This window comes from Buteo buteo, chromosome 21, assembly GCF_964188355.1.
Source record: "Buteo buteo chromosome 21, bButBut1.hap1.1, whole genome shotgun sequence".
Taxonomy (NCBI): Eukaryota; Metazoa; Chordata; class Aves; order Accipitriformes; family Accipitridae; genus Buteo; species Buteo buteo.
Genome location: NC_134191.1, coordinates 13,818,801 through 13,837,788, shown reverse-complemented (window position 1 = coordinate 13,837,788; position 18,988 = coordinate 13,818,801). Strand labels below are relative to the sequence as shown.

Genomic DNA, 18,988 nt, shown 5'->3' with positions numbered 1-18,988 from the left:
TGTATATTGGCAGTAAGACTGAGGACTGAAGAAGTGTCACTTAGAGTATGTCTCAGCCAAACTATTTTGAGGGCGCAACCAGGTTGCTGGTATGGAAAGGACAGAATTTTTGTTTTTTCTTCTTTTGGACCTTCCACTTGCCTTCCTGAGCACCTCACAAAAACAGGCATGATTTGGAAGCTTATATCTGAGCTCTCCAAAAACTTGGTTTAAGATTTCATGTTTCTTAGTAATCTGTTCCACCTGAGAGAATGAGACATGCCCAGGAACAGGTCGTGTGTTCTGTCTGTCTCACTATGAAGCCCTGTTGCTGAATGAGTACCTGTTGTTGTTACTGTGGAAATGAATACATCATAGTATGGCATTAATGCCTGCCTGTAGCATCAAGTGCTTTGGAAGGAAGAATTGCATTTGATTTTTAGGCACAGATCTCTCTAAGCATATGGGGGCAGAAAATGCAAAGTATTAAATGGATTTATGGTTTAGGAGGCAGCATCTGAGGATTGCTGCACCTAAGCATATGTTCTCTTGTTCTCTGGTAAAACATACCACGACAATTGTGCTGCAAATTCCTGCAATTTGTGTCTGCCTGTCTGTGCAGCTGATGACACTGTCGTTACTGTGTTTGTGCCATTGTTGCTGGTATTGTTTTACAACGACCTTCCCCTTTATTGGTACTGTTGCTGATGATGTGCCATATGTACACATGCACATTAGAGTATAAGAACATCATCCCTAATTGTTCTTGGGTAGCTGTCAATGCCATTTACAGGGTATGAGTACTAATTGCATCAGAAATACAAAGAAACAGATATCTGGTCTTGCTATTATTCCATTTTTTTCTAGTCACTAGGAGAATTGCAGTGCTTCCAACCATGTTGGATTTTTTGAAGTGTTTAAGTAGATGAGAATTCAATAGATGAGGCAGCTTATTCAACAAGTCCGTTCAGTTGCTTGTCAGACTGTTACAGATCTAGCGCAGGCCCAGCCAGGATTCCTGACTTCTGCCAAAGATTTCCAATGTGAGTTGGGGAAATCATTGAACCTCTTGGAACTGATTTTTTTCTCCTGACTGCAGAGGAGAGATGATATTTTATCTAAGGGTAAAACAGCCTTCCACACCAACCTAGAAAGAACATGTTCCTTCTTTCTGCTAAGTACCCTGGATTTTTCAGCCGAAAGACACTGTTTGTTGGTCATTTGACCCACTTTGCTGCTCCCACCAGTCTCTCTATTAGGACTAGATGACTCCAACACAAGATTAGTCTGTGTGTCACTGGTAAAGTGGTAATAAGTGGGTGAAAACTCCTCTTCATGCATCTTTCTGTGCTCGTTTTCCCTGCAGGAGGAGGAACACTGATCCTGTCTGTGCAAGCCTGCAATCTGAAATTCTGAAGTGCTACCAAGAAAACAAACGTGAAGTGCTCAAATGCTCGGAGCTGGCTAAGGAATATCAGCGCTGTGTTAGTGCAGCTCAGAAGGTAACAAAAACTCCCCTGTTGTACTTGCTGGCTTTGCTGTCTTGTTTTGTATGGTGTTTTCTTCTGGAAAGTGTTTCTGAGAGCTGTGGTGTCTGTTAGTGAAATTGCAGTGTTCATAGGACACAATTTTTCTTTGGGATCCATTTTCCCACATTCATTCCACATTTCCCAGTCACACTGTGGTATATCCTAGCTTCACTCCCATCAGTGGGTCCTGCTACACTGAGCTGCCACCCAAACAGTAGCACCGATGCTTCTAGGTTTCAAAGTCAGTCACAATGATTTGCCCAAGTTTTGCCTTCTTGGATGCTGTATTTTCCAAATGGTAGGCAAATCCATTTTGCCAATATTGGCAACATTTTGAACAGGCTCTAAACATCCTCCCATTATGGGACTTAGCAGTTGGAGGTCTTGCTTCCTTTCATTGCTGCATGAGGAAAGCTTCTTTACTGGGCAAAGCTGGTGCCTGTGAAGAAGATTGCACACTCCTAAAAACTGTTCGTCTTGTGGGGGTGGCCAGCAAGCCTTATGGCTCTTCCTTCTGAGATGCAGAGCCATAGTAGATTCTGTTGATGCCTTAGGACAGTGGCTGCTCAGTACCTTGGAAGAATTTCTGGCTATTGAAACAAGTGAAGGAGAAAGGAAAAATGAAGTATTTGGACATTACAACTAGGATATGGTCTTGTGAAAAGTGAGTGGTAAGACATAAACTGCTGCTTGGGATGTCAGGAGTGTAAAGGACGCTGTTGCCCACATGAGAATTCAGTGGGTCAGGTGTCCCTCAAGGGCAGGCTTTTGGGTGGGTGCGGGGTGTGTGTGTGTAGAAAATTCTCCAAAAGGTGCTGAGACTATAGTAAGGTGGATTTGGGGAAAAGGATGGAGCCTTCTGGGAATAGAAAACTGAGACTTCTCTCATAGGATTACTAATGCAAAGGGTGAGGGAGAGATGAAGATTTCATAGAAGCAGTCTTTCTCCGTCGCATTAGCATTGTGAGGGGAAGCTGTATGCCTGATTTAAGTATAACATGAAACAAGCTGCCAGCCGGCTCCCAGAAGAAGCCCGACAGAAGGAGATGGGAAAATTGTCAGGATATATTAGACCAAATGTTGTTGCTAGTCCTAGTGGAATTTTTTTCCTTCCTGTTTACAAAGAAGGTCTTTGTATGTCTGCAAATCAGCAAGGTTAAAGCTGCCAGGGAAAGGGCTTTTCTCTGATATCTTTAAAGTCCCCAGCTCCCAAAACGTGTGGTTTCTTTTTCTTTCTCAGCTTTAAAGTAAAGTGGTGCCTGTGCTGCCTCTGCACAATCCATGCCCTCTGTTGCTGTGTGCAAAGCATTGGCGCATCTATTGCCAGCCTGCGTTACCTGATGCCTCCTCCTTGCCTCCTGTAAATCAGGCTTGTAGCCTTTTCAGTGGAGTATATCTTTAGCAAATGCATTTACCAATACATCTTTATTGCATGCAGTGCGGGCGGAATGTGATTACCAAAGAAGACAGATTGCATTAAACTTCAGCATATTTGCAAGCTGCGGCTCCAACCCGCCTGAGAAAGGGGCTGGGATGCTGCCAGCCCTGAGCCCCAGCCCGACATTATTAAAGAGTAAATAGGAAGCTAAATGACTGGTAACAGCAGAGGGCAGTGAAAGATCCTATTAACTTGGATCTTTTTTGGATTTGTGTGGTGGTGGGGTTTTTGGTAGGTTTTCTTTATAAACCAAAAACTGGGGATCATCTTGGTTCCCAGAGTGTTCGGTGAACTTCAGAAATTTTTTTCCACACTGTTACAGAACCTTACTGGAAGGAGCAGTGCATAGGACATTAATTTGTTGTGGATGATGACAATGTGGCAGAAAATCTCCTTGCTGTGTTTTAAGAAGGGGTGAAATCTCCTTGCTATGTGTTAAGAAGGGGTGAGAGAGACTAAGGAATAGGTAACTAAACCTTGCAGCTAGATATGGGTGCTAGAGGGTTCTGCAAGTACAAATTCAAATAAAATTATGTAAGGCAGTACATCTTCTGTAGTTTCTTTTGTCCCAGGACTGCTCAAGCCCTGACAATTTGCCTCACTGCTCTTACTGAGTCCTCTGACTCCTGAGATATATGTAGCGATCACAAGCTGTTGTGTTTTTTCATGAAGGATTAAAACTGCCTCCTCCCTTCCCCTTTTAAGCTGTTATTTTTCTTTAAGTTTAAATTAGCATCTTCTACCAAATGGCTTTGTCTCACGCATTCCTCATTCAGGAAATTCAGGTTGGAGGAATGTGGAAAAGGGAGGCCAGAATCTCTTGATTTCTTGGGTAGTTTTTTCCTTTTTTTTTTTTTTTTAAAAACACAATTTGTTTTCCAGTACAGGAGGTTGTAATCAAAGCTGGATGTGTGACTTCAGCTCACTTGCATGCTGGTGATTTGTTCTTCTGCTTTTTACTGAAGATTTTATAAGGCTTGGTGAATATTCTTTAATGAAGCATCTGGTTCTCTGCAAGTTCCTTTTGATGGCTGGTAAAAATGTCTCCAGGGCATGGTATACATTAGACACAGAGCAAGCAAGCTCTAGATTTCTGGACTGAAAATTACAGCTTACAGTGGATGAGAATAATTCTTCCCATCTTCCCCCTTACTGTGTTGGTTTGAGACTGTTCCTTTGGGCACCCATTTCCCTTTGCCTATTGCTGTGCACATCTCTGAGCCAGGAGCTGAGAAGCACCCTCAGTTCCTTCTGCCCCACAGACAAATATATCAGGAGGTAATCATTTAATGAGTTTTGAAATTTATTTTCTACTCATTTCCTGTACAGGCCCTCTTAGTGGAACAGGCTACTTTATTGCAGAGAATGGTAGGGATGTAACTAATGTTACCTATTTTGTATATTTTCTGGCCATCAGGGCATCTTTTGTAGTCAAGGGAGAGGAACAGGTACCGCTAGAGCAGGGCGCATCTGATCCTAAAACAGTCATCTGAAACAGGTCAGCTGAATTGCTATCCACAAGTGAGTATTTCTCTCTGCTGCTTGGGAAGCACATCCAGACCATGAACTCCAAAGTTAATGCCTGTAGTGGGATGTTCATAGAGTTATGGGAGCAGGATCCTGCTCTGATTGTCCATCTAGTATACTTTCAACTTGCCCTGCCTAACCTGCTCACTAACTTTGCCATTTATACTATCCTGAATGTTAAGTTTTGGTATTGTCGCCATTGGCTCGCTGCAGCAGCGTCAGCCTGCTTAGGCTCTGGGTTTCTTGTTGCATCCTGTGCTTTGCTTATGTGGAAGCTCTCTGAGTTTACAGTATGTTACTGTAATGTCTCCTGTTTAATTTAGGAGTGTTTTATCTTTTCTGGTGGTCTGTTTTCGTGGCTCTGTAGAACTTCAGCTACAACATAAAAATCGCTGGCTTTAAATCTAATAAAAGCTGGGATAATGGGACAGCTGTGGGAGGGGCAGTTCCCATTGTGTCTTTTAAAATTGCCTGTAGTTTATTGACCGCAAGTTTCACCAAGAGCTACTGCTGCCGTTAGATAATGAGAATTGAAAATTGCTGCTGCTGTTTCCCCAAGGTTTTATCTCATGCCAATGAGAAGAGGGTGTGGAAGGAAAAGGAGAGTGGGCAGTGGAAATCTGAGTAATTTCTTACTTTGAGTCCAGATGGAAGGGAAAAACAAATGATTTTTAAGTCTGAGTCCTATTAGAGAATTGCTTCCCTCCCCCTACAAATATGCACTCACATGCAAGCTTTTCAGAATAGGTGTGACCCATTCTGCTTCCCTTATGTCCTGTTCACACCAGTAGGCAGATCTGAATTTCCATCAGATTTTAGTTGGTTAATTTGTTACGCAATTGGTGGTTATACCAGGGAATCTCCAACCAGCTGCCACTTGAAAAATGTGGCCTCTCGTGACCATGTATTAATGTGATTTGGGATTTCAAACAGAACCTGCTTCTTACAACTGTGTGCAGAAAAATGTCTGTTAGTGAAGAGCATGTATCTCTTTCTTTCCAAGTGTTTTCTTACTGTCTCTAGGTGCCTGTCTTTCACAGAAGGACCAAGGTGAAATTTTTGCGCTCTAGCTCCTGGCCAAACCAAGCTATAAAGAGCTGCATACTCAGACACATGTATTCCCTTGTCAATAGGAGCTGTATACATTGAGCTAGGAGCCATTTGTAATTCTGCACTCTGTCTCCCTATTCTGCGTCCAACTTCTCAAGAGTCTGCTATTCCTAACAGACAAAGGTAAACCTACTTCTATCAAGGCTTTAGGGCTTGTCTACATAAGGAAATGACAATGCAATAAACTGGTGAGTGAGTTTATGCTACAGCAACTTCCCTGTATATGAACATTCTTCATTTGTAATCTAAGTGCAGGGAAAATTCACACTCGTTTACTGAGAGTCACTCTGCTATGCAAACAAGCCCTTGCAAAACACTGATTGACTGGTTTCCAGCGGAGGTAGATTTTTAACATACCCTTGAGTTGACTGCATTCACCTTTGCCCTTGATTATAATAAAAACGAATGTGGTCAATTTACTGTGCGTACTTTTCCAAGTGATCCCTGTGAAAGCCCAGTTCCCATTTGGCACACAAAGCAAAGCATTGCAACTCTGCTGGAAGTTCATCTCTAATCTGCAGGCAGTGACCTAGATTGCTGAGAAGATGCTGCAGATAGTCATGCAGTGTCCCATCCTGGTGGAGCAGTTTCACTCAAGCATTTTGGATCCTGCTGAAGCATGGCCTGCTGGGAGCTGTTGTTTCTGCAACCTGAATCTCTCTCTGCTAAAGAGAAACAGCTTCGGGATGCGTTGGATGCCATGGTCTGCGCTGCAGGTATCTCTGATCATTCTGGATCGTTAGGCTCTTGTTAAAAAGTTGTTTCCATTCCGATGGATTGCAAAATGCTTTCTAGACTGTTTGGTTATTGGGGTAGAGAGTAGCAGTCAGTGTGTGTGGCTGGGGAAAGTAAATTTTGGTCAGGTATAGTGAGGTCCATATCTGTACTTGAGAAATGCCGGGATTTCTCCTCCCCCGGGATTCTGCAGAGGTAGATCTTAGCTGTTGAAGTCTCATTGAGGAGATATAAATATATCACACAGTATGCTACTTGAAATGCAGTATATCTAACTTGGAAGGATTTAGGGTTGTTTGAGCTTTCTGAAACTCAGCTTTGTAGTTTCAGTTAAATCTGTGTGTTTCATATCTGGAGGATGATATGCCCAGCCATCCTCAGCCAGGTGTATGCCTGCCCTGCGTTTTGTCAGTCAGTCCTTGCTTAAAGCAGATATATCTGTAAAGTGTTTTTCTTGCCTTCTCTGTCAAGCCAATTCTCTTTTTTAATCTTTCTTTCTTCCAACCTGTATTTGTGCAAATGCTGTGGTGATAACACTATCAGAGGAGTTTATGACTCAATAAATGGCCCCCACAAGGGAGTTGGTGGAGAGGCCACAAGCTGCAGGCAGCTGCTGCTTGTTTAGTCATAAACGCAGAGGAGAGCAGCAGTGGATTAACTGTACCCAAGCATACCCTGACCTGTTATTTGCAAAGGTGAAAAGCATCCATATTTTGCTTCTAATTATAACGGATGGAAACTGTTATTGTTTTGATTTTTAAAGCAGCAGTTCTTGGTTATGGCAAGTCTTGGGTCTATATACAACACTTCATATCCTCAAAAGTTCATCAGTCGATAAACTACAAATACAGAACTGTGTGAGAGGACATAAACAGCCATCTTAATATATGAGGCTTGTCCCAGAGTAAAATGCTGGCCTACTTAAAATGAAAATGGCTGCTGCCTATACCTGGTATTTATGAAACTGGAGACATACGTTCTTTATTTGCTCTATGTCTCAGCACTTCACGAAGCCCTGATGTTCCCCACAGCCTGCCATGTCGTCAGCACTTATTAACCCACGCAAACAAGTACCTTTCTCTGTCTGCTGTTTGCAGTTCACATACAGCCCAAATGTGGCACCTCCTGGAGTTTGTCATTTTTGAAGAAAACAAGAGCATAAATAAGCTTAAAACTTTTCTGCTCTCTTGGCTGTGCTTCAAGGCTCCTCTTCCAGAGATACTTAGTCCATACCCTGCATCATCTTTTCCTCTGAAGTTCTTGTATCCGTTGCCTGGTCTGGAAGGAGGACTTTCCGACCCCATTTCTCTTCTCAAAAACAATCTGTTGTCTAACAGTTCAACACACAATCCATGTGCATTTATTTTTGGTTTTCTGATTTTTGTTTGTTTGGTTTTTTGACATTGTTACAGTGAGGCAGAATTGCCTTTGGGTCTAATTTCTCGCTTGATGGTTCTGATCTCAGATATACTTACAGGTAAAGTTAATCTTAATATGCGTGTTTCACAGATGGTTTTGAAAGCGATTTTGTTAAAAGAGGGAAAGAAGTCAGAATGCCATTACAATTTCTGAAGTTGAACTTTTTAGTATTTTGTTACTTCTAAAATGTGGTCTGTGCTACAGTTGTTCTTGTTTTAAAACTTAGTTTGCCAGAACCTGTTTAAAGCATTCTAAAAATGTTTCTATAATAAAAATATTATAAGACCTAGCCAGTCAGGAATAAGAAGTCATAGCTGACTTGGTGATGTGGTCTTTGAGTAGGTGAATCTGAAAAGACTCATTTGAAGTTGGGTATCAAAATTTCAAGCAAAGTAGGACCAAGCACTATCAGGAAAGGAATGTGTTTCTCTGATGTATTGTTTTCTCTCTCTTTTCAAAAATTATTTCTCTTTTGTAGTGGGACCTACATGGATCTGCTGTATCTAACAGTTTTCTCTAGTTCTGTGCTCTCTGTATGGTGTGTTAGATGGAGTTTTCCTGAGAACTGTAGCCTGTGTTCAGTTGGGCTTATCTAGTATGGTAAATAGTTGCTTGGGGGTGAGTGTGTGTTGCGATACATCATGCTGTTCTAATGCCAGATTTTTTCACAAAAGATTTGTAGCCCTGTATTGGCAAGTTGGAAGTGGAAATTCTTACTCAGATTAATTCCAGGAGACTGATGACCAAGCAGTTTTGGACAGAAAGAAGTTGATTTCCAATTTTTAAACTATGTGTTTTGATGCTGAAGCTAGATTGAAACAGATCCACAAAAATTGCTGTTGATAGCAACTGCTGGTTAGAAGCACAAGGTCAGTGGTCAAATGCCTTCAGACTCCCAAGAAGTTCCAAAATGGCCCTGACTTCCATAACTTCCGTGCTAATGTTAGATCCATTCTCTGGCAACTTGGCTATAACTTGGAGAATTATATCAGTGATGCCAGAGTCTTCATGACAAACTGAGGAAACCGAAGATTTGTTACGCTCCTTATTGGTTGTAGTCTGTGCAGGACTGCACAGGTTTTCTGCTACATGCAGTTTGCAGTTTCCATACACCATCCATCAGCTATTTTTGTTAGCAGGTCTGGGGGCTGAATGCCTTGAGGACTAATAGGATTTAAAGCCTTCACCAATCAGCTGAATGAGTCTGTGCAGATAGCACGTACAGGGGTTGTTCAGGCGGCATTGGTCCCAATCCAGTGGAAGAGTTGCTACCAAGCAAGCAAGACTGCTCTAACTAGCCTTTCTTTGCAGTGCCAAAGAGAACTTGGGAAGTTAATGAATGATGGATGAGCCCTCCTATTAGTAGTAAGCCAATCCTTTTCTCATCAGAGTTATGGCATGTTGGAGGAGAAGGCTTACGGAAGTTGCTCTGATGCTGCTTGCTAGTGTTTGTTCTCTCCACAGAACTTCTCTGTCCAAGACTGTGGAGCATTCATCTGTTACAAAATCTAAACTTGGAAGGGAGGTTTCTTTCTGCACCATGCCTGCATTAATTATTTGTGGTTTTTACCCCGCTGTGACACTGTCTGTCTGCCCAACAGGCCTCCTTGTCTGGAGATATTTCCTAGTATACTTGTGATGCTTCCAAAGCAATTTAAAGCTATCAGTCCTAGCTAGACTTTCTCAAGCCAGTTTAAGTGACCTCTATGGACACCAGTGCTTCAAATAGAGGAATAAGACATGTTGAAGACATGTTACAGTGATCTGAATAAGTGCTAGAGTTAGCTCTGCTGCTGCTATTTTCATCTGTTGGCAAGAAACCTTCTTTTGGTTATAACATCTTTTTTGGTTAGAGGCCTTTGTTGGAGGCCTTTAAGAGTTGGTGAAAGACTATTAAAGACCGCTGCATTCACTGAAGCTGTCCAGAAAGCCAATACTTGTTGTAATTAGAGTTTGTTACCTTTGTAATGTGAAGGAAGCAGGTAGTGAAGCCTTGAGTTAGGATGGTGCTGCAATGTCTTGTGTATGTTCTTGTTTCTGAAGTTGGAGAAGCGCGCTGCTCTACTGTGTTAAGCCCAAGTGTGCATCCAGAAATGCAGACAAAATTATTTTGACAATGTGTTCGCTCTTTGTCCCTACTGAAAGCCTGTTTGTCCTGTATAAATGGATTTCAGGATCAGCCAACCTCCAGCTCTGAATTAGTCTAATAAGGTACGGTAGGTAGGGTTTAAAGGTCATTTTGCAAGCAGCTGGTTCCCTGCATATATTAGGGGGAATGATTTTTAAAATAATGCTATTGGAAAGCTGTTGGTTTAACTTTTCAAATATCTGTATGCTGTAAAGTCTCAGCTCTTCTGCCTCTGTCCTTCAAGCTCTCTGCTTGCCCTCTGCCTGCTTATCTTTCTGTCATTTCCGATTACCTCTACCCATCTGCCTCTGCATTCTCTCCCACTCAGTTTATCAGTCCATGTTTGCTGCCCACAAGGACTGGGTTTATTTTTCCGAGCAGCTCATCTGTTGGGTTACTTCACGGAGCTGTGTAACAGAAAGCTAAGGGTTACTTGGTTTGGTCTATTAGTAAAGCGTTATTACACTGTTGTTTTATTGAGGGACTGGGAGCTCTGAACAATCACCACTACATCTGTAGCATTTTTGTGTGTTTGCAGGTAGCTAGTTCCCTTCTCAGAATGGATTTAACATTGGTGAAAGAAGATTGTGAGATTTATTTATTTTTTTAGCTCCTGAACAGTTTGAAGTGTGCACAGTGATCATTCCAGCTTCCTCTCTGGAGTGTGTGCTTCAATCCTGACCTAAGTGTTTCATATGGAAATGGAAAATGTTTTTCTTTCTTTACTTGTTCCCTGGATTCCTCTTTGAATTTGCTGGTGAGGGTGATTTCAAGTGTTCTGGTGATTTGTATGCTGTAGACACTGTCTTAAAAACTGAAGGGAGCACCAACTTATCCAGGTCGTGCAAGCCTTTGGCAGGTGGCAGTGTCCTTCTGCCAGGTCTGAGATGGTACCTTCCCATTGCAGTTACTTGCACCTGTACAGAATCCTGGATCTTCAAATCTCCTTTCTGCTTATTTGAAGTTTCATTCACAGTATATATATCCTCAGGAAATCAGATAACTGAACAAAAAGCAAGCTTAAAAATTTGTGAGATGATAGCAGCTGCAACATCTTTTCCCCCCTTTCATTTGAACCAGACTGCTGTAAAATTTTGACATTTGTCTTATTTTCTGAATGATGTTTCCTACTCATGACTTGCAGTTGTTCTGAGTTTATTCTCCTCTTTAGTACTGTGCGGTACTCCAGCTCAGCTACTTAAGCAATTAAGTTTCTGTCTAGGATACACCTTCTTTAGATGTTACATTAACAGCACCTTCTTTTTGTTCTTGAGGTTTTTCTATGTAGTGATCTCTTGACTACCATGGAAATAGGTAAGTGATACTGGACTGAACTCATTTGTGGGTTCTGTATGGCTGCCTGTTAAGGGATCAGACAAACAGTGCCAAGCTACATGATGGGTCCCTGCACTGCTGCTGTTTAAAAGGCATTCTTCTACGAGAGTCTCTTTACTGATAGGACTGTAAGCCTTTGGATTGAGGGTTGAAACTGTAGTTGGCAAAGTGATTATCTGGATGCTTCAGGATCAGAGAGAAGTTCAGAAGAAAAGTGTAAGTAAACACATCTTTGTGGTATAAACATCAGGAAGAACTGTGTAATTTAGAGGAGTGTATTGACATAAGATTAAAAAAAAAATCCAAAAGTTTCTAAATATCAAAGAATTGAGGTTTTTATCTTCTGGGTGAGGCAGCAGGACAAGTAATATACTCTGTTTAATTATGTACTTGATAACTTTATGAAAGCAGCTCTTTGACAAAATAGGAGAATTTCTGGTTATAGATATGATATGGAGACTTGTTAATCTCTCCAAAGGAGTTGGAAAGGAGACTAAATTATTGTTTCTTTGTCCCATCTCAATGCTGTTTTAGTTCCATTTTTGACCACTTCTGCTGATTCCTTTTCATGGGCAGAAGAAGGGAGAAAACGTATACTTCTTTTGAGGCACTGGCTGCAGCTAAACACAGTATGTCAGTAAATTATATGGGTACTTCTAACAACCCTCCGGGGTCTCTGACACATGACTACTGCGTCTTCTCATGGATTCAGGTGTACACCAGTTGCTGAGTCTGAACACAAGAGGTTCCCTCAGGCCTTATCAGCAGGAACAGTTGAGAGCTTTTGTCTTCAGTAGTGCTGAAGGTAGCCTACTTAGGATTATCATCATTTAACAAGCTCCATAATATTGCTGGGCCCTAGGATGTTGGCAATACTCTTTAACTTCCTGTGGCACATCAAAGTTGAATTTTGTCTTTTAGTACCAAACCTAAGTGTGTTCAGGAGTACCCTGAGGCTCAGGAAATCTTCTCAAGTCTTGTAGAAGTAGACAGCCATTGAAAAATGTGTTGAACGCTGTGATCCAGGTAGGATTCTTCCCAGCTGTGTGTACCATTAGCTGACATGACAAAGGCGCTGTTATAGGGCTGGAGTGCACTAGAGAAATTTTTGTGGACAGCTTGTACTGCATCAGTGACCACCTTATTGTTCTGCAAAAGCCAACCCTAAAGCATCTGTACAGGCTCCAGATTGACCTCTCTGGAGCAGAAGCAGAGGATAGACATGGTGTAATGTTCTAATGAATTCCCCTCTTTTCAGCCTTTAGCAAACATCTTGAGGCCCATGGGGTGCCACTTTGTTCAAGAAGAACAAGCATGTTGGAAGTTATTAAATCTGAAAGTCATACTTTGTTCTAGCTTGTGCTGATGGGGGGGGTTATGCACACACAAAGCTATGGCATGAACTTGAGACAACAGAATGCTCTCAAGTTCCTTGTTTAATGCAGTGTCAAATGTATGCTGGTTGGGAGATGAGCAAAAGAGATCCCAGGCTGCGTGAGACAGTTCCTACTGCCGCCTTGTTTTGCTGAGCCTTGACATTTGCTTCAATAGGGCCCCATAAAATGCAAGAAAGTCTCCAATCCTGTAGGTGTATTAGCAGGTTTCTTGCACTGATGGATTAGAGCCAGGCTGTGTTCAGTAAATGTGGATAAATAATAAAAGGTGAGATTGTGTGCAGTGATCCCAGGTCTCCTTTCTCCAGCTGCTGCCTCCTGTCTGTTTGCTGGGAACCTTTGCACAGGCAAACAGCTTTGCTTGAGAGAACAGGCTACGCGCTATTTTCTGACATAGCCAAAGGTGGCTGACACAAAGCCAAAGGAGAGCTTCTCTCTCAGGGACTGAAATGTCAACAAAGATATTGTACTGTCTTACAGGGCCCTGACTTGCTTTTGTATAAAAACTGAACAGATGTTGGAAGGTCAGGAGCTTTGCTGTATACAGAACAGCCCCCGGAAAGCAGGGCAGAGCCTGCTCAGGTGTCACGGGTAACACTGTTCTGGGTTTAATGTGCCAGCACTGCCCCTGAATATATGGCTCCCTCCTAGCTGTGTGTGGAGTTTTACTCTGATTAAGGAAACGGGACTCGTGGAACCGTGTTGTACGTCCATGAGCCTGGTTTCTGTCCTACTCTCTGCTTGCTCTGAACCAGTGATGTTCCTCAGAAGGCACAAAGGCTCTGAAGTAATAAGTTCCTGTATATCTTGTGAAGGCAGGCAATTAGGTGGAGGGAAGGGACCCCAACGGTGCTTGTGCAGGGGGGAATGGTATTGACTCACCCTTTATTAGACATTGGTTTGGTCACAGAGGAACTTAACTTTGAGACATGAATCTGGAGGAATCCAAGTGACTTCTGTTTTGCTGCTCATGAAATGGCCTATTTCCACATGAAGATTCTGGCTTGCGTAAATGTTTAAGGGGCTGACTTGTGTTTACTGCTGTAATCATCTTCACTGGAGAAACTCAACAAGGGTGACCCTGCAGCAACTGAGAGCAGCCTTGCTTTTAGGGATTGTCCTTCGGAATATTACTTCTCTGTCCAAGTATTGATTTCATTCTTTGCTTTTGAGAAATAGAAGCAAACCCCTTGTTGCAAGAGAGGGCTACGGCGAGGGCCGAGCTTTCAGAAGTTAATAGTCTGATCCTTTAATGCATGTTCTCTTAGGGTGAGATAAAAGATATGGTGTTAGGTGTGAGCAACCTGGAAGAAGAAAAGAGCCCATGGATTTAAGGTAGCTTGTGGTCTTGCTTCCTGAACCTCTCTTTGTGTTGTTCAGTCAAGTGTTTCATGCTTGGGAAACTTAAGCTCTAGGGACCAGAGCAACTGCTGATCCTCGCTGGCCTCAGCATCTTCTCCTACTGATCAGCAGGCAGGCGATTGTCAGTTCCTCAGTAGCTTTTTTTTGCTGCTGCGTGTTGAGGCAGGACAGCGGTTGAGATGAGGGAAGAGGACACTTTGCAATGTTGTGCTCCTATGTCAAAGGACTAGTTGACAGACAACTGTTTGAGTGGAATAGCCTAAGGTTTGTCAACTCGCAGGTGGGTACTCAGTGTAGTCATTGGCTGTGACGTGGGTGGTTATTATGTCTAGCAGTCTTTGTTCAGAGCTTGGTCACAGGGTCAGTGACTTTGACTATCTTTCTCAGGTCTCACTGGTCATCCTTGTCTATCTATTATTAAGCCCACTTTGGCATGACTGACAGGATCTTATTCCAAAGCTTAATGGGAGTGGGGCGTAGTAGTTGTGGAGTGTGGCCGTTGAGGAATCGGTCATGTCAGCAGGTCTGCATGTGGCCTTTGGACAGTATAGCAGGGGATCGTATTTATAAAGGTTTCACAGGCCCTGTGGGTACAGTGATAGGCTTTGAAGCATGGTTTCCTCTGTGCTTTGCTTTCCCACAGAATCTTCAGGCATGATCTATCAAGGAGTGTGAAATATATTCAAAATCCCACTGCTGCTTTTTTCTCGCAGTCAGCAGGGTTGTGCTTTCTTCTCCGGTGTGGAGTTGTTTGCTGTTGAGAATAAGCAGTCTCTTTTCTTGTGATTCCTTACCTCTCTTTGGGACATGATGCCATCAAGAAAACCAGCTGTTCCAGTCTGAGAGTCTGCCTCTGCCTTCATGCTCTCTTGTCGATTGTGTTGAATCAATGAAGTATTGCAATACTATAGAGAAAAGGGGTGTGTGAAGAAATCGAGAGTGAGATCACACAGCAGGAATATATAGAAGAGGATTCATATCCTGTCACATAGTTCACAGTGGCTGTGTCTGGAACCAGATCTGCTATAATAACAGAAATCCCCTCATGGAAACTTGCATCTCGGATCCAAACCCTTGCTTCACTAAGCTGTGGGATCTGAGAGTTCCCACATGGAGAAGAGAGCTAGCTAATCTGAGCATCTGAGGAGACCTGACAGCAAGTCCTGCTCGCTCCTGCTGGGAAGATGGTGGCTTTGATAGGTGTTACAGAAAAAATTATTTAAAGGAGAGAAGCAAGGGAGATAATCTCTGGATGCCAGCTGTAGCAGAAGGATAAGGTTCAAAATTTTCTTCCTGTAAATCCTGCAAATTGCAGTTCTGACTCTTAATATCTCGAACCACTGTCTCAAACCTTTGTCAATATGGGTTTTTTGCCTGTGATGCTCGGATTCAGTGGCATCTCTGTTCAGCCAAGAAAACTGCCAGGTTGTGCTTTGACTTTGGTTCCAGCTGTTCAGTGCAAAAAGCTTTCATTGCTGCTATGAAAAGCTTTTCTTAAGGGACAACATAAAGCAGTAGGAGTGTTGTGGTGCTTGAAGGTTGAAGTAGGCATCTTCTCTTGAGAAGTACAGCAGTCTAGTACACTGTCATGTGGATAAAAGGTTGTAAGGATTGTGTGTTATCTGTAGCTGTCTGCAATTAATCTCCCCGGCAGGTTTGGATCTGACTGATGTTTGGAGCCACCAAACAGGTATGTAAGGGAATTTCTTCAGTGGCTCTGAACTGCTCCACAAGCCTCTAGGCTGTAACTGTGCATCTGGGTCCTGCCTGCTCTTCCTCATGATCCTTGGTTCTTGTTCCATCTTTGTTCTTGCTTTGCTCTCTCTGTTGGTACTTTCCTTGGCTTCATCAGTTTTGATTTGTACTTGACCATGGTACCTGGTCCATCCTGGCAGCAGGATGGTAAGCTCACTGCGTGTTTCACCTCAGGCAAGCTTGCGTTCTTCCTGATAATTGCCTCTGAATCAACAGTTGGAAACATTTCTTTTTCTTGGCACAAATTTCTCAAGTGTCACTGAAGTTTTGACAAGCTTCTGGAATTGCGTGTTGTAGAGCTATAAGAACCTGTTGTTTTAATTTCTGACTTGGCATTTCTTATTTGCAAGTTTACTTCTAGGTGTGCACTTGATTGGTTCTTTTTTTTTTTTTTTTTAGTAGACCAACAATATCTTAAGGTTTTCAAAACTGTTTCCCTGAGGTTAACTATCTGGTATCCTTCTCTTAAGCTTAACACTAGAAATTTGCCAACTGTATTGGGCAGGATCTAGAAACATGAAGATTGAGGAATGCCCATTTTGACCCTCTGGGACCAGAATCTAGTGCTGTATAGCACTGCCAAGTTATTTTCTCGATCGTATTTTTAGTTCATTTTATTTTGTTTTGTGGTGTGCCAAATTCAAGATCATTACAAATGCCATGCTAGCATGGGGGTGGGTCTTCATTAAGTCAGGACAGTGCATAGCAAATGTTTGAGCTGTAGGCAAGGGTGGATTGTTCCAGGGCTCTTCTGTGATGTTCTGTGATTGAAACTCAAGCTATGGGTACTTCATGTATATTTGAAAAACTATTTGTGGCTCAGTGATATCACTATAAGTGAGTGATATCTTCCTCACTACCAAGCATGAGCAGTTCTGGCCACCTATAGGATTTTTCTTGTAGTATGTACAAGCAAGCTGGACATATGCTATTGCCTGGTTTTGCTACCTCCTTCTCCTTCTGTCTATTTATTTACTCACCTCTTTCTAGAGTGTGGGCTCAGATTTTTCCTTTCCCCTCTGTCTTCATTTTTTCACCTGCTTCCTTCCAGTGTCTCTGCACCCTCTCTGCCTCCTCTCCTCTCTTCTGTCCCCTTCGTTTGCATTCCTTTCATTTTAAAAACTATATTGGAGCTGACACCAGGCTGCCTATTCCCTGCAGCACTGAACTGGCGGTTTGGAAAGAGGAGGCTCCAGTTCCCTCAGGGGGCAAGACAGAGTTCAGTGTCTGTCTTATTTTTAAATATGCATCTGAACATGGCTGATCAGAGGAGCAAAAGAAGTCTTTGGGTTCTGAGTACTGGAAGCTCATAAGGATGTAGAATAATCCTCTGCATCCCCCCATGCTCCTTACTGAACATGAAAGCTGCTTGGCACAGGGGAGTTTGACTCCAGGAAACGTGGGTAAGATTCAGAGACTCCATGGAAGGAGGGTAGAAAGGTGTGGGTGCTTGTGTAAGCCTCACACTTTTTTTTCTGCTTCAGCTTCTTTCTCATCCTGTCAGATTTAATGCAGTTTTTTTTTTTTTTTTTAACCCTGAAGGATCCTAAAGTACATTACCTAGATATACATCAACCTTGCATGATACTGTTCGCCTTGGGCAAGTAGAAGACTGATGACTAATCATCATGCTGGTATGGTGACGGGACAAGCTGGGATACCCCAGTTCCATGTTCTTATCACAACCATGACAAGGTATCAGAGATGGATTTGCACGTTTCCCAGTGTAAGTAGCAGCTCTGCTAAGGCAGGTTATGTACCCAGCTGGTGAATTTCCTAAATGGTTTTGCTGTGTAACTCTAGCTGCTGGCATCTGTTCACGTAGCACAGTGACGTAGTCACCTAAAGGGCAAAAAAGAGGCAGGTGCTTACCGGTCCAACAGCTCCTGCCAGCAGATTAGGATTGGAAGTGAAGGAGAGCATATTGAATTAAAGCTGGAGTCATAATTTTAGTTTAGACAAAATGTCTAAACATCCTGACATCCTGACTCTTGTAAAAATGTGTCACAGGGTCCCTCAGGACCATGGGAAGGTCAAGACCTCTATTGGAAAACTTCTGTCAGCTGTATTATTTCCTGTGGCACAGGCTACTTTGGTTTGGCATAGACACAGGGTAAGAACTACTCCTTTTCTGCAACTTGTTAGATGTTTCTGATCCTTAAAGAGGTCAAACCTGGTCTGTGTAGCTTGGGGTGTTCAAGATGTTTGCAGCAAGAAGTGGAAGGGAGGCTGCAGGCTCATCATCTTCATGTTTTCTTTTAGCATCATTGACTAGTGAGCAGCCTAACCCATCAGAGGAGATACCTGACAGCATCAGGACTCAATACCAGGTGACTGTCAACTGGAGAAGTACAATGACTGTGTTCAGAGTAGGTTGAAGTAGGCTCTTCTCTGGAGAGAGATTGAGGAGGCTACATCTTAGTTCTTCAGAAATGCTCTAATAATCCAGGAGTAACAAATCCTTTTGATTGAAGAAGTCCTCTTGTAGGAGGATCTCAGTGTTCATGCTGTTTAACTTCTTTCTTTGACTTAATGAAAAAAGTAGTAGTTAAGACTTTACAGTTGGAGACTGGGGAAATGATATGTGTGAATGATAGAAGAATTGACTGCTGGGGTGGATGGATTTGGCCTTCTGTTCTGATTCTGCTTTTTTTTGCCAAAGGATCCATGTTTTTGGACTCTGATGAGGTGTGTTCAGTTGCTGCCCTTGTAACAGTTTGCTCAGTATTTATGTGGAAGAGGTTGTGCATTTGAAGTGGGTGAGGAATGGAAACAAGAGCTGGCACTGTGCAGCTGATTTCTTCTCTGCAGTGCTGCATATTCAGTTGTCAATTTTTTCTCTACTTTCTGAAAATTTTTGGTTTCTTGTTTTAAAATAGCTAGTAGAGAGAGAGGATTCATTGCCTACAAGAAGGGTAGCTGGAGCCAGGTGGCAGATAGACCTTCCCTGGTTGTGTTCTTTCAGCTCCTCTCTGCCCTGAAGATGGCTCTGCTGGAGCTTTGGGTCCCTTGGATATGTCTGTCTGTGTACCCTGTCCTGATGAGCAGCACTGTGTACAACACGGCTTATACATGGCAATCCTGACTGGCATTATTCTTCCTCTTAGATGTTTCCTGAATAGTCAAGCTGCTCATTACAGGCTGTCATTTTTTTCTGAAAAATTATGTACCACCACATTCTTACCAGAGCGGTTGTGTGTATGGGGGAGCCCTGGATAACAGGGTAGTAAAATTGCCTGAACTAGCTGCACTGATTGCACCGGTTGCTGCAGCCACC

At 42.7% G+C, this 18,988-nt stretch overlaps 1 protein-coding gene across 11 annotated transcripts in view; it reads left to right on the top strand.

The window, feature by feature from the left end:
- The window catches only part of CHCHD6 (coiled-coil-helix-coiled-coil-helix domain containing 6), a 117,012-nt gene that overhangs the window by 77,516 nt on the left and 20,508 nt on the right, over positions 1–18,988 (top strand). For 6 of the 11 annotated variants that reach the window (XM_075052525.1, XM_075052531.1, XM_075052521.1 and 3 more), the window contains 2 exons: positions 1,346–1,481; positions 5,497–6,299. In XM_075052525.1, coding sequence (XP_074908626.1) covers positions 1,346–1,481; positions 5,497–5,622 — 262 coding nt within the window. In that variant the 3' untranslated portion in view covers positions 5,623–6,299. The remainder of the gene's footprint in view (positions 1–1,345; positions 1,482–5,496; positions 6,300–18,988) is intronic. The other 5 variants (XM_075052530.1, XM_075052532.1, XM_075052528.1 and 2 more) reach the window with 4 other exon arrangements.